The sequence below is a fragment of the Melozone crissalis genome, unplaced genomic scaffold (assembly GCF_028551555.1).
Source record: "Melozone crissalis strain CALT ecotype California unplaced genomic scaffold, PUWL_Pcris_2 ptg000114l_1, whole genome shotgun sequence".
Lineage (NCBI taxonomy): Eukaryota > Metazoa > Chordata > Aves > Passeriformes > Passerellidae > Melozone > Melozone crissalis.
The window spans coordinates 5,505,969-5,521,527 of NW_026535891.1; the positions used below are offsets into that span (position 1 = coordinate 5,505,969).

Sequence of the window (15,559 nt, forward strand, 5' to 3'; positions counted from 1 at the left end):
CTTGCTGGCCCCAGGGGCTGATGGCATTTGTGCTCCCTCAGGTTCATGTCCCCACACCAACAGCATGGGGGTGCTCCCCCTGCTCTGTGCAATGCAAACAGGGGCTGCTGAGCCAGGGCTGCCGTGTCTGTGCCTGCAAGGATGGGGCACCTGTGTGAGCTGGGGGAGAGGCCAGGGCTGCAGATGGGGGGATGTTGTTGGCAGCTCCATGAGGATGCTCTGGGATGCTGCCCTGGGCTGTGCAGCGCACTGGGGATGGATCAGCCCCTGCTCTGCTGCTCCTTCCCATCTCCCCCAGGGCCATTGCAGAGCCCCAGCCATGCTGTTTGCCCCCAGCCTGCCCATGGCAAGCCTGGGGCTCCTCAAGGCGGATTTCTGGCCTGAGCATTTGCCTGGGTGTGTTCTTGAGAGAGCCTGGGCAAGGAGCCTGGAGCCTCCAGCCTGAGGCGTCAGCGCTGCCCCAGCAGTGCCCATGTCCTTTCCCTGCTGCAGCCCAGGCACTGCCACCCCCAGGGCTGTGCCCGGCCCCGAGAGCACTCAGGCCCTACAGCAACACCAGGGCCACCAGGGCAGCGGGGCAGGGCCACGGCAGCAGCACTGGCAACACCAAGTGCTGCTGCAGCTGGGCACAGCTGCTGTGCCAGCCCTGATCTGCCTCCAGCTCTGCACACAGACATTCCTGCTGCAGCTCCAGAGAAGGAAGAAAAAGGGCATCTCTGCAGAAAACTCTGCTGGGATATCCTTTAGTTCCTTTAAATACACCGGGGGGGGGGGGGGGGGGGGGCAGCCCCTCATTGACACAGTCTGTGTCCACAGGGAAGGTGGAGAGAAACAAAATGAGAAATGGCACAAATAATGAACTTTTTCTTTTGAAAAGATATAGTAAGTAAAACAAAGAAAAAGAAACTACAATGAAACAAAATAGATCAAAGATTACTTTTATTCCACATAATTGGCAGTATCGGGCAAGTATTTTAATGTTTCTGAAACCATCCAGTCATCAATCTCCACACTGCAGCCTTCAGCTCCTGGTTCCTCAGGCTGTAGATGAGGGGGTTCAGGGCGGGCGGCACCACTGAGTACAGAATTGACAGAGCCAGATCCAGAGATGGGGAGGAGATGGAGGGGGGCTTCAGGTAGGCAAATGTTGCAGTGCTGACAAACAGGGAGAGCACAGCCAGGTGAGGGAGGCAGGTGGAAAAGGCTTTGTGCCGTCCCTGCTCAGAGGGGATCCTCAGCACAGCCCTGAAGGTCTGCACATAGGAGAAAACAATGAACACAAAACTACCAAATGATAAACTGCTAGTAACCACAAGAAATCCAAGTTCCCTGAGATAGGATTTGGAGCAGGAGAGCTTGAGGATCTGGGGGATTTCACAGAAGAACTGGCCCAGGGCATTGCCATGGCACAGGGGCAGGGAAAATGTATTGGCCGTGTGCAGCAGTGAATAGAGAAAGGCACTGGCCCAGGCAGCTGCTGCCATGTGGGCACAAGCTCTGCTGCCCAGAAGGGTCCCGTAGTGCAGGGGTTTGCAGATGGACACGTAGCGGTCGTAGCACATGATGGTCAGGTGGGAAAACTCTGTTTCAAGAAAGAAGATTAGTAGAAATAGCTGAGCAGCACATCCTGTGTAGGAGATGTTCCTGGCGTCCCAGAGGGAATTGTGCATGGCTTTGGGGACAGTGGTGCAGATCATGCCCAGGTCAGTGAGGGCCAGGTTGAGCAGGAAGAAGAACATGGGCGTGTGCAGGTGGTGGTCACAGGCTACGGCACTGATGATGAGGCCGTTGCCCAGGAGGGCAGCCAGGGAGGTGCCCAGCAAGAGGCAGAAGTGCAGGAGCTGCAGCTGCCGTGTGTCTGCCAATGCCAGCAGGAGGAAGTAGCTGATGGAGCTGCTGTTGGACATTTCCTGTGATGCCTTAGCATAGGGATCTTTAAAAAAAAATAATGGAATAATTGGTTTTGGAGAGGATTTAAAATATTCCAGCTCAGCTTGGGGGCACTTTCCCCCCTCTGCCTGCCCAGGGCTCTGCTGCCTGGAGCTGTCCCTGCCAGCAGCTGCTTCCCTGTGCCCAGGGCTGAGCCCTGCCAGTGCTGCCAGAGCCCAGCCCAGCCCTGGGGGCTCAGCTCTGCCCTGCAGACCCTTCCCAGCTCAGGCACTTCCTAGGGACAGCTCTGCTCTACAGGCTCTGATGGCAACATAACAGCAACCCTGAGGAGGCTGGAAAAGTGTCACTGATGCTGCCTCTAAGGGGTCCTGTGATTATTTCTGCATTGCCTGGTTTATTAACATCTGAGAGAAAATATTTTGATTTTTCTCAGCATGAAATGAGAGATGAATACCTATGGGCAATTTCCTATCATGGCAACCCAGAGTAGTAGAATAAAAAAGCAGGAATTCCTCTTTTATGCAGCCCCTGCCTTGCTGTGCTACCCGTATAATGTACTTGGAAATGTTCTGCAGTTAAATATCATGCAGGATCAATTCTGAACAATGCAGCATCCTCCCTACACAAGGAGAACACTTCCAAGCTTGACCAGGTGTCTCCGCCCACTCAGATCTTGTCCCCCAGTGCTGGGAGCAGCTGCCAGGGCTGGCTGAGAGCTGTCCCTGGCAGGCAGCAGAGTCCCTGCCCCAGTACAGTGCCCTGGGCTGCAGGACCCTGCTCTGCAGGACAGCCCTGGGCACCCCTGGCTGCTCTGCACAAGAGACAATCAGAGAATGTACTCACAGGGTCTGCAGGCATTGGGATGTTCTAGCTTTAGGAGATGGCTCCAGGAGGTGCAGCTGCATTGTCCTGCAGCCAGAGGTTCCTGTGCCAAGGGCTGGCAGTGATTCTGCCCCAGGCACTTCTCAGCACCTTTCCAGCCCTGACTGATTGAAGCTCTCTGTGCCTCTGTGCTGTGCCCGGGGTGGCTGCAGGAAGTGCCCCAGCCCTGTTGGGCTGGCAGAAGAGCTGCTCATCAAGAGAAATGTGCTTTTGAAGCTCTTCTTGGTTACCAGGAGCTGCCTCTGTGCTAGGAGCCCAGCCCAGCTCAGCAGCACAGACACAGCACAAGGACTTTAATGAGCCTCTGGGGCTTTGTGCTCAGGCCCTGAACATCAGTCCCTGAGAGGTGGCTGAAGAAACCTCTCCAGAACTCCAAGTCAGAATCCAACTCCAAAATTTCCTGGACTTTTAATGGGTCCCACTGAGGAGCATGACTGAGAAAGTGTCCCCAGGCCCCAGGCTGAGCAGAGAACTGGAGGCAGTGATGACAGGTGGGGACAAAGAGAAGCCAAGTCTTGGTGCCCTGGGGCACAGCAGGGTCTGTGCCACCAAGGGCTGTGAGGAGACACCTTGTGCTGAGGCACTGGGACCTCCTGGCACAGCCCCAGCCAGGCTGGGCACTGTCCGCCCCTTGTCCTGCCCTCAGCATCCCCCCCTAGCCCACATCCCAGTGGCCTCAAGGATCTGCTGGAAGGAGTGCCCGGGGAGCCTTGCTCAGTAATGGCTGCAGGGGCTCCTTCATGCTCCCTTGCAGGGACTGCAGGTTTTTCTAAGGACTTTGGGTTTTGCTTTTGCCTTGGAGTCTCTGAGAGGTTTGTGCAATCATGGCCTCCAATTATCTGCTCTAATTAGTCCCTGGAGAGGCTTTGTCAGTAACAACACTCACTGGGGCAAATTAATGGTTCGGCGTACTTCAGTCATTTTATGGTACTTGGTGTTTCACTTTTGATACAGACTCTGTGAGAGGTTTGTTCAATCATGGCCCTAATTATCTGCTTTAATGAGTCCCTGGAGTGCTTTGTACTGACACTCAGTGAGGCTCATTAATACCTTTAGATACTCAAGGTTAATAACGCACTTTATGGAGTTAAGAATACTTTTAGGTACTTCCAAGGATTTTCCTTCTCACACTGAGTCTCTGAGAGTTTTTTGTGCCATCCTAGCCTCCAATTCTCGTCTCCAAGGAGTCCATGAGGATCCTGTATTGGGTATCTTCCCCCTTTCTCTTTTAAAACAAAGATAGAACTGAAAGAATTTTTAAGACTTTCTAAAAACATTCAAACAAACACGGGACAATCAACAATACAACAACAACCACTAAGAGAATTAATAGTCCTGATTTAGCTCGATATCATCCAACCCTTTAGTCCCTTGGACTGGAAGAGTTTATTGACCCAGTCTTTGTTTTCCAATTGAAGCTTCTTGAACCCTTCCTTCAGTACCTGAATGCTCTTATGGATTGACTCGCTGTGGCTGGAGAGGTTCATGCAACACATGCCCTCAGAGTCTACACAGCCATGCCCATGTGCCCAGAGTAAAAACTCTATCGCTGTTCTGCAAGGTGGCATGTCTGATGGTCTCTATGTCTGAGAGCAGGCCACTTAATGTGAGGGAGGTAACATTGGTTTGTTTACTTAACAGGCACCCAAGATGGTCTAATTGTCCCAAAGCTTTAGCTGCAGCCATCCAAGGCAGTCCAAATTGGGGGTGCTACTATCCGATATCTGGATTAAAGCTTTCAAAGCCATCTCTTTGATATCATCCAATACTTCTCTGGGGATAGCTGCTGCTTGATCATCTGGTAGTCTGTGTTGTCCTTTTCAAGATAGATATTTGGTTGTCAATTCTGCCTTTGCCTCATTACTAGCATAGTCTGCTATTATTTGAGTTAGTAAACACTTCCATCCCCCTTCCCACAGGGTGTATTCTGTAGGTGACAACAACATGGTTATATTTTAAATCATAGGGAGTTAAGGTGTGCTGTAAACATTGTCCTCATTAGGCCATTAAATCAAGGTGAGTCCTTCCTATGGTCTTTAGCTGCCGTACACAGATCCTTGATTTCCCTGTAAACCAATGGCTGAAAGCATGGATTCTGCCTCCTGCTTTCATACAGGCACAACAAGGAGTTTCAAGGTTATTTGCCAGTCTCCTTCCTTAACTGGAGGCATGGCCCTGGGTGGAGAAGATGATTGACAGTGGGGCATGACCTGCATTTGTGGAGGTGGAGTCTGGGGGTTCATTTAGAGTGGAAGAGAAGGTTGTGGTAGAAGGAATTGGAGGAGCCAAGATGGAGGGAGGATGGTCAGGCTCCTGAGCCACATTCGGGCTTCTTCCATCTTGACTCTCCGGAGCATGATGCTCCAAGATCGCATGGCCATTGCCATCATGGACCATCGTGGAAGGTCTGAGAAAGGCAGGTTTGAGGGGAGGTCCCGAGTTAGGAGTGACCAACGGATTGAGTTTTCAACACACTGCTTGCTGGTGAAGGGTCTCAAGGATGGTGTGGAAGATGGGGAGCATGCAGGGTGCAGTGGGGTCCCTTTTGATCGAAAGGTTGTACAGTTTAACTCCCACTGAATCCCAAAATTCAGTGGTATGGATTTTGTCAGCAGAGGCATCTGGAAAACTTTTAATGCTCCACCTCATGATTGATTTTAATTCATTTTTTGAAAATATTATGTCATGATCAGTGAGAATGAAAGGATCCATATATGCTCCTTTCTACTTTGGACATCTGGCTGCCCATTTTTCTCTTTCTCTGCCTTATGTGGAAGAGCCACTAGAACACTCCAAATCAATTCTGGGATGTGGGTTCATATTGTAAATACACAGTGGCAAAATGGGCAATAAATGTCTTGCATTTCCCCAAACCCACCTGCAATCCTATGCAGGTGAAACCGTTTTTGCCCCTGCCAATCCTGGGCAAGGTCCCTCAAAGCAACAATGGATCCGCCGGGCCCGGCACAATCCAAAATCCCAGGGAGCACTGGCCTATCCATCAGCTAACCCCAGCTGATGTGATTGACACAGGGAGCCCTGAATGTCCTGGTCCCTGTTCGGGTGCCAAAAGACACAATGAGGATGGCTCTGACAAACCTCTTTGGTTCTCCTGACTTCAGGGCGAGGGTGGCGAAAATCAAAAGGAGCATGATCAATGGAGTTGTTTAAAAGGAACTTTAAAAACAGGGTGAAAAACAATAAAAATGGAGAAGTCGAGCACAGTATGAGGGGCAGGATCCTAAGACCTGAGAAAAAGGGGAAGCAACAACATACACACTTGGGGCTAGAAAACTAGAACAATAACTATATAGAAGAAATAGGTAACCAATAAACCAATAGGGGAGTAGAACTTGGACAACTTAGCATAAAAACACTAAAGGCTTATGGGGGAACTCTCACACTCACCCTAAGTTAAACGAATGATTCTTAGATAGAACTTCATTCCCAGTTCTTCTGGGGTAAAATCTGACTGACTCTGAGTTACAGCCAGGCTAACTGCCACATTGCTGATTTGCACTGGCCCCTTGGAACCATGCAGCCCAACAGAGCCACAATGATGTCCTTGGTTCCATAAGGCTCCACAGTGTCACAATGGTTCCTTGGATCCATGGTGCTCTGCAGTGTCACAATGGCCCCTTCATTTCACAAGGCTCCCAAATGTCCCATTGGTCTTCATAGGAATGAAACCATGGAGCCACCATGTTTCAGGAGCTGATGAACAGCAGCCACCGGAGGTCAAGGAAAGTCGGACCTGTCTGTCCTGGCAGGTTTGCTTGGAGCAACCCTTGGATATTCAAAATTATGAAAGTGGAGTCCTAATTTCAGACATTTGTGCCTGGAGAAGGATGATTTTTTCTATATAAAGCAAAGCACAGAATCTTTTCCAGTGTTTGGTAAATAGGTGAGTTCTGGCACTCAGGAGTTAAAGACCAGCCAGACCTGTCTCTCCTGGCAGCTTTTGTCCAGCACCAATCCTTGGATACACGGAAATTTGGAAGTAGAATCCAAATTTTGGCCATGGATACCTGGAAAAAATGGACAGTTCTTTTCTATACAAAGGAAAGCCCAGAGCCTCAGTGTTTTAGGGGCAGATGGGAGTGGCCTTCCACATTCCAAGGTCAGCCAGACCGTTCAGGTGACCCCTGGGAGACCAAGGCAGCCACACCTATTTCATGGTCCCTTGGTTCCACAGGGCCCTGCAGTGTCACAATGGCTCCTTGCTTCCATGAGGTCTTGCAGTTCCAAATGGTTCTCTGCTTCCATGATGCCCTCAGGTGTCATAATGGCCCCTTTGTTACACAAGTCCTCAAGGATCTTAATGGTCTCCATGGTTCCACAAGGCCCCACAGTGTCACAATGCTCTTTGAGTTCCATGAAGTCCCGCTGTGTCATCATGGTCCCTTGGTTCCATTGGGGCCAGTAGTGCAACAATTCCCTTGGCACCACAAGTTCCCATAGAGTCACAATGGCCCCTTCCTTCCACAAGGCCCTGCAGGGCCACAATGTTCCTTTGGTTCCATGGGGCCCCACAGTGTCACAATGGTCTCCATGATTGTATGGGGCCTTGCAATGCCACAATGCTCTCCATGGATCCATGGTGCCCTGCAGGATCACAACGGCCCTTTGGCTCCCCGAGGCCCTAAAATGCAGCAATTGCCTCTTGGTTTCACATAGTCCCACTGCTTCACACTGGCCCCTTGGGACCATGCGGCCCAACTGGGCTGCATGTTCTTGGTTCCAAGAAAACAGAAAGATGTTCTTGTTTCCACAAGGCCCCACAGTGTTACAGTGGCCCCCTGGATCCATGGTACCCTGCTGGGTCACAATGTTCCCCTGGGTTCCACAAGTTCCTACAGTGTAACAGGTTCCACAAGGGCCTGCAGTGTCACCATGGCCCATTGGTTCCACAATGCTCCCCAATGTCACAATGGTCTCCATAGGAAGGAAACAAGTGAGCCCCAGTGGTGCAGGGGCAGATGAGAGGCAGTCACCAGAGGCCAAGTCTAGCCAGACTTGACTGTATAGGCAGATTTTGTCTGGGAGTAACCCATGGATATAGAGAATTTTAGACACAGAATCCCAATTTTGCCATGGGCATCTAGACAAGAAAGACAGTTCTTTTCCATAGGAATAAAAGCACAGAGCCGCAGTGCTTCCGGTCAGATGGGAAGTGTCCCTTAACATGTCAAATTCAGTGGGACCTGTCAGACAGACCCCAGGAGGGCAAACCAGGCAGACTTGCTCCATGTTCCATTGACTTTATTGGTGCCCACACTGTCACAGTGTAATCCTTGATTCCATGAGGTCTTGCAATGTCACAATGGCTTCTTGGTTTCATGAGCCCCAACAGAGTCACAGGGGTCCCTTGGCTCCATGCGGCCCTGCTGTGTCACAATGGCTCCTTGTTTCTATGGGCCCCACTGTTTGATCATTGACCCTTGCTTCTATAGGGGCCCCTGAGTTGCACAATGGTCTCCTTGATTCCAGGAGGTTCTGTAGTCTCACCATAGTTTCCTTGGATCTCCATTGTCACAACTGACCCTTGGTTCTGTGAAGTTCTGTAGTGTCACAGTGGTTGCTGTCAGAGGCTCAATAAGATCGATTTCCCAAGACACCTTTGGATGCTCAGAATGCCCGTGTGGCGCCAGGGCCGGGTCAGGCCTTGGTTTGTGGTGGGACAGAGCCCGGTCCCCAGCCCTGGCCTGGCAGAGCTGTCAGTCAAACAGCAGGGGAGATGTTAACCCTGGTCTGATTGACTGAGCTGTCAATCAATAACACAAGAGGCAGTGCTGACCCAGTTCTGATTGACTGAGCTGACAATCAATCACACACCAGCTGCTGGTGCCTACCCTGGCTCTGATTGGACAAGCAACTGGCAGTCCCACCCCAGGGGCGGGCCCATGAAGGCCCAGGACGTTAAAAGCCGGGGCACGAGGCCAGCCTGTGGTCTGGATCCTGCTTTGTAATGGGGTTCCTCTGTTGGCAATGCTGGAACCCCAGCAGCTGGTACCTATGTGTGTGGCTTTCTGTAGATCTTCTGTCTTTCTGTTCTCTATTTCTTCTTCTAATCCTACTTACCTGGAACATTTTTTGGGTAACTAAACATCTTAAGGGTAAACATTTTTAGGTTAAATGGGCTAAGTAAATGAAGGCAATGCTTTGATAAGAGGTTTATGTTGAAGTGGATGTTGTATTAAATGCTTTGCCCAAGATCCTTGATTGTCTCTATTTTGCCAGTAAAATTTTGTGTAATTTTGACCTCTTAGCTCAGTTGGTTAGGGCATGGTGCTGGTATCACTGAGGCTGTGGGTTCAATTCCTGAGTGGGCCATTCACAAGAGCTGGACTTGATGATCCTTGTGGGTCCCTTGTTATTAAGAGTATTCTTTAACATCTGTCCGTGTTGAGAATATCTGGTTGGTGTTTCTCCTGTGCACCAAACTCAAGTCAAGGAACCTTTCGGTACCCCCAGCATTTCAGTGTTCTGGGGTGTTCCAGCCCTGCAGGCTCACAATGGCCTCTTGTTTCCATGAGGCCCCACAGTGTCCCACTGGCCCCATTGGTTCCATGGGCCCCAACAGTGCCACAATGATCCCCTTGGTTCCACAACTTCCCACTGTGTCCCACCGGCCCATTGGTTCCATGAGGATCTGGAGTGTCACACAGGTTTATGGCATTTGTCCTTGCTGCCCCTCACATCCACCTGCCCCACAAACAGCCCCAAGCCACCCGTGAGGGACAGTCCCTGCTGTCCCAGGCTGGGCTCAGGGCTTGGCCTTTCTGCTTCCCCCAACCAGCCCAGGCCTTGCTCAGCATTGCAGTTCCCTGCTCAGAGCCTTGGACTCCCTGCAATCCTGGCCTCAAGGATCTGCTCTCACCAGGCCCTGGGGAGCTTTTGGCACTCCCTGCCCTTACTGGGGCCCAGTGATGCTCCAAGGGACTTGGACTTTTGCTGCTGATTCCTTGAGCAGCTTCTTCAGCCTCCTGTCAGTGCCTGAGGGTGCTGGACTCAGCCCCAAACCCACCCTGGGGCTCAATAAAATACAGAAAGCCCTTGGGGGCTCTTTCTCTTCCTTCAATTGTCTTGAACTCTCCAGTACTTGAACAGCTGATTGGAGTCAGTTTGGAGTTCTGTTAAGGAGGAAGACTTCCAAGTGCACCTCATGACTTTTTTTGTTTACTAAATGAATCGTTTTTATTTTCCATTTCAGAGAAGAGCCAATAGAAACATTCCCTAGATGATCTTGATGCTGAATGTCTCCTTAGGAGATCTGTGCATGGAAAAGAATGAGCTCCTTGAGGGCTGACCCTGTTTGGACAAGCTGTTCCTCACCCCCAGCCTCACCATATCAGACATGGCCCACCTGGCACTGACATCCCTGTGCCCTGCAGCAGAACCTTGTCCCCTTAGCTCTGCAGCTCCATGTCCCAGCCCATTGCACTATGTCCCACCTGCTCTCATCAGGGCTCTGCCTGCACACAGGCCCAGGAGAAGTTTTCCTGTTGGGAAGGAAAGAATGGCGAAGCCTGAGAAGGTTTCCTGAACAACAAACCCCACTCAGGAACCACCTGCTCAGTACAGGCTGCCTGGAAAGGTGTCACCTTTCTCCAGGGGACAGTGTGAGCAGAAATGATCTCTGGAAGCAGAATTCTCTGAGTGTTCCAGCTGAATTCTCTATCCCTGTCCTTTCCCTGGATCTCTGTTGCAGATGGAAACTGCTGGTGCCATCCTCACCTTTAACCTCTCTCTTGAATGCAAACAGATGTTCCCTGGTGTGTTCAGCAGGATTTGCTCAATGTTTCTACAAAACATTTGTGTTCCTCATGGAACGAAGGGGCCATTTTGACACTGAGGGGGTGACGTGGAAGCAAGGAGTCAGTTGTGACCATGGAGTGCCATGGAACCAAGGGGCCATGGTGACACAGCAGCACCATGTGGATCCAGTTGTCCATTGTGACACTGTGGATCCAAGGATACCATGGAGACACCCCCAGAACTTCATGGAACCAAGGAGTCCATGGTGACCCAGAGGTGCTGCATGGAGCCAATGGTCCATGGTGACACTGCCCATCCAAGGAGGCCATTTGGACACTGCGGAAGCTCATGGAGCGAGGGAGGCCATTGTGATACTGGAGAACTTCTTGGCACCAAATATCCATGGTGACACAGCAGGGCATCATGGGAACCAAGGAACCACTGTTGGCAGTAGGGAAACTCATGGAACCAGGGGCCGTTGTGGCACTGCAGAACAACAGAGCTGCTGGACCTTGTGCCCTGGCCCTGCACAGCTCCTTGGGAGGCACAGCAGGAGCAGCTCCTGAGAGCCTCGGGAATGCCCCTCTGGGATCCATGGCACCCACTCCCAGGGGCTGGAATTCCAGTTCCCAGCCAGGAAAAGATTTTCCTCCCCTGGGAGGCAAAGCTCTTAATAAGGAGTCAAAGGCCAAGTGGAGCAAGATCTTACAGTGACATTTCACTGCCAGCCTTCATAACTTCATCCATGGTTGTTGTAGCTCGTGGATTGGGAATTAAATCAGGGCAGGGTCTTTGGTGGGATCTGCCCTGGGTCAAGAGAGTCACTGAAAGAGAAACAGAGCAGGCAAAGAGAGGCAGGAGAGAAAGGAGGACACAAACACAATAAGCTGAGAAGATGGCACTCTGAAAAACAGACCAGAACTGACTGAAAAGGAACTGGACAGAAATCAATAGTTCTGAAAGTTTCATTTACTATCAAAATAGATCACATGCACCCAGACCTACACAATCTCGATCCCACACCCTCAAATTTGGATCCCACTTCTCCCAATCTCCTTCCAATCCCATTTCACCCTGGAGATTGTGGAATCAAGTAGATTTGGCATGGGATTGAGTTTTTCTTAGGTGAGAATAAGGCGTATTTACATGGATTGAGCAATTTTGGGGTAAAATTGCGGTGTTTTCAATGGGATTGAATAATTTTGAGGTGACATACCAACCTGTCTTGAATTCTGGAGTGCAAGGATATGGAGAACATTTGCTGAAATCCCTGAAGAATCCACAAATCTTCCAGAATATGTCCCAAACCCATAAATTCCTGGTCAAGTAACTGTTAACTGACGGAACTTTAGATATCTTTGATAAATTTCTTTCTTTTTAGTCCTGTTTCAGGTATTTTTAAGTGATAAAGAAAAATCAAGAGGAAATTGGGGCCAAACCAAAAGGATAACCAGCCAGGTGTCCTCCCAGCACAGATCACTGAATGTGGGTCACCAGGGCTCTGCCCAACATGGATCCTCCCATGGGGGATGAAGCTGGAGTGGTGCATGATGCTCTTCCTGCAATTGGAGCATTTCCCAGGCTTCCCTTACTGGTGCCTCCATTGGTGTCTGGTCAAGTGAGAGCTGCTGGTGAAGCTCTTCCCACACTGGGGACACTCGTAGGGCCTCTCCCCAGCATAGAGGCGCCAGTGGGTGACGAGGGTGGAGTTGTGCTTGAATCCTTTCCCACAGTCGGGGCAGTGGAAGGGCCTCTCATCCGTGTGAGTGCGCTCATGCAGGAGTAGACTGGAGCTGGTGTGAAACCTCTTCCCACACTGGGGACACTTGTAGGGCCTCTCCCCAGTGTGGATGCGCTGGTGGCTGATGAGGTGGGAGCTGCAGTTGAAGCCCTTCCCACAGTCGGGGCAGAGGAAGGGCCTCACATCCGTGGGAATTTGCTGGTGGCGGAGGAGATGAGAGCTGCTCTGAAACCTCTTCTGGTACTCGGGACACTCGTAGGGCTTCTCCCTAGTGTGGATGCGTTGGTGGGTCACAAGGGTGGATCTGTAGCTGAAGCCCTTCCCACACTCCCCACACTCATAGGGCCATTGTCCAGTGTGGATCATCTGGTGGCTGATCAGGGTGCTGCTCTGCTGAAGCTCTTCCCACACTCCAAGCACTTGTGGGCCTTCTCCCCATCATGAAGCTGCTCATGGACCACCAGCTCTGAGCTCTGGCTGAAGCTCTGGCCACCTTCCTGGTACAGGGTAGGTCGTTCTTCCTCAGAGCACCCTGGGCTGGGTTTGGAGCCCCTCCTCCTGTGGGATGTCTGAGGTTTTTCTTCCCTGTTGGATTCCTGTGCACTAGAGTAGTTCAAAATGACCTCTTTCACAAGGTTTTTCCATGGAGATTTTTCCTCCCTGGTCTCCATCCTCAGGTCCTTCCCTGGGGGAGGAAGGACAAGGAGAGGATGGGATTTGCCTCCGTGCCACAGGGAAGGGGAAGGAGATCCCTCCAGTGCATCCACAGCCAGACAGGATTTGCACCAGGGTTGTCCTGCAGCTGGGGGCTGTGCTGGGCTGGGAGACGGAGCAGGAGAGAGGGGGAAATAGGAACTGACTTCCACCTCACCTGCCTGGGTATCCCAGGGCTCTTTCCTCTTCCTCACAGCCTCCTCTTCCATTGAGTCAAGGTTTGGGAATGGGAAATCCTTTTTAGGGAAGAAAACAAAGGGTGCACACATTGTCTTTTGTACTGGTTTAAAGCAAACCTGGGGAGGGTCTAAACCAGATTTTCAATTTAATAAGAAAATTTAGATCAAGGCAGTGATACAGAAACACTGCCTTAAACTGACAGAGTCAGGATATAACTTGACACCCTGTTGGTCAAGGTGGTGGTAGCAGTCCCATTAAATGGTGGCTGCAGTCCTGTTGGAGTGATCAACGTGATTTTGTCAAAGCAGTGATCCTGCAGAAGGGTCTGGTCTTCCTCTGAAGGTCCAGTGGTGGTTATGGAGCTCTTGTCCTCTGAGAATCCAGTAGGCGAGCCGCTCCTGATGTTGAAAGCCTCAGCTTATATCCAGGTAGGAATGCTTGTGTCCTCCCCCTGGGCAGAGCATCCCACAATGGGATGATGGAATTTTATCAGTCCTGCAGTGACACTTAATGGCCCATTCACAGAAGATATGTTCCCTGGAGGGCGTTATCAGGGGTGAGTCATGGAAGAGACAAAGAACATTGCCCCACCTGTTTATACCAGTTGATGAAGATGGGGATTGAAAACATGCATTTGGTTACATCTTACATTGCGACCTGAAACAGTGGGGTAATCCCTGCTAGGGGGGTGAACACCACCCCCCTTACCCAAATTGGCTCAGGTGTAAACCCCCCACCCTGGGAAGGCCACATACAGAGGGGAAAATGTCACGCTTGCCCTGCTCCAGGGGAGGTCTCTGTCTCTGTCACTCCCTTTCTTTCCCCCCCTTTCCTGTTCCTTTCAACTCTCTCCCTCACATTTACTGTTCAATAAAATCCACCTTGGATTTGGTCTCATTAGCACCTTAATTGGGGCAGAGGCATATCTCTCTTATAATTTTCTCAACCAGATTGCGACACTATTTTGGCACAGTGAGTTCAGGGCACTGTTCTCTTACCCCAGGTGCCTTTGACAACAGCACGGTTCCCTCCTCTGAGGAGGTTGTGGTTCTTTCTGGAAGAACTCTTGGAACATGGATGCAGCTTCCTCTGAGTGACTTATGGGAGAACTGACGAGAAAAATGTGTGTTTTGGGTGGCCTGTGTAAAGAAAATATTTTGTTGTCTTTCCTTGAAAAGTTTGTTAAAATCACTGGAGGAAAGGAGGCAAATGATAACAGTGAGACTGACAAGGTTCCTTCACTCCAAGGTGAGGAACACAAGGCTGATGAAAGTCCCAGAAGAAGCTCAACTCAAGTAGCTAAATTCCCAAATAACTCCGGCCAGGGGTCTCCAGGAGAGTGTTCAGAGTGGGCAGATCTTGGACTCGAGCCCCGGATATCTCCGGGTCCCTACGAGGAGCTTTTTCCGGGGAAGAGGAGCCATGATCGCCACTCGGGAGGGTCCCGGGTGGTCCACATAGGGATGGCCTGGTACCAACGGGGTGGGACATTGGTTCTGGGGATCCCCGTGAGAGCCGGGGCTCTGGAACGGGGGACCCCCGGGGCGGGGAGAGGGGAAGGGGCGATACCGGAGCTGGGGGACCCCCGGCAGCCCGGAGATGAGGCGGAGACGGGACTCTCTGACCCTGACAGGGGTGTCCTGGGGTGACTTCATGGTGCTCGTACCCCCAATGGTCCGTTCAGCCCAGAAATGAGTTCTGCACCTTGAAGGCTGGTTCTGAGAGCGAAGGGGAGGAGGGAGAAGCTGCAGTTTGTTTTCATACACTGCACTCACTCCTCCACATTCCGGCTCCTGGACTGTTGTGATGCCTTAATGAGCTGGAACAGAGCCCAGACAGAGGTAAGAGGAGTAAAGTGGATTTGCTTTGAGGTGCCTTCAAAGGCCACACCCTCGCAGCACAGGAGGCTCAGTTGTGGCTCTGCCTGGATGACTCCAAGATGGGAGCAAAAGAGGGCTTGGTCATGAGATCTCACATATTTATAAGTTTTAGTCCATTTACATATAGGAGTTAATAGCTTCAAATTACAAAGTTTCATCCTCCTTGCTTGCTTGCCTGCACTCCTCTATCCACGTTGTTTATGCTTTGGGCCTGAAGTTTGATGAGATTTTCCTTGAGTCCCCAGGATTGTTTTGTCTTCACCACCCTGAGAAAAGCTCCCTGTAACACTTAATATAAAGCTAAAAGCTGCACCTCAAAACAGAACAGAAAAACTTAAAACCTAATGTATCAGTTGTCTGTGGATGGACAAACAGTGGGACAGAACTCTCCTTTGCTTTTAGTTAGTTTTTAGCTCTCTGAGGCAGAGAAGTTCCCTGGACTTAGATTTTTCTTTTTCTTTGGATCTGTTTAAACCTGCTCTGGACTGAACACCCAGAACACCACCTGCAGCTC

At 50.9% G+C, this 15,559-nt stretch overlaps 1 protein-coding gene across 1 annotated transcript; it reads right to left on the bottom strand.

Annotated features, from left to right (window-relative positions):
- Positions 1-1,043: 1,043 nt before the first annotated feature.
- Positions 1,044-1,562, bottom strand: LOC128948186 (olfactory receptor 14J1-like; the record flags this gene model as incomplete). Its single annotated transcript, XM_054292795.1, has 1 exon — positions 1,044-1,562. A coding segment is annotated over exon 1 (519 nt), but the record flags the coding sequence as incomplete, so codon positions are not given.
- Between the last annotated feature and the right edge of the window lie 13,997 nt (positions 1,563-15,559).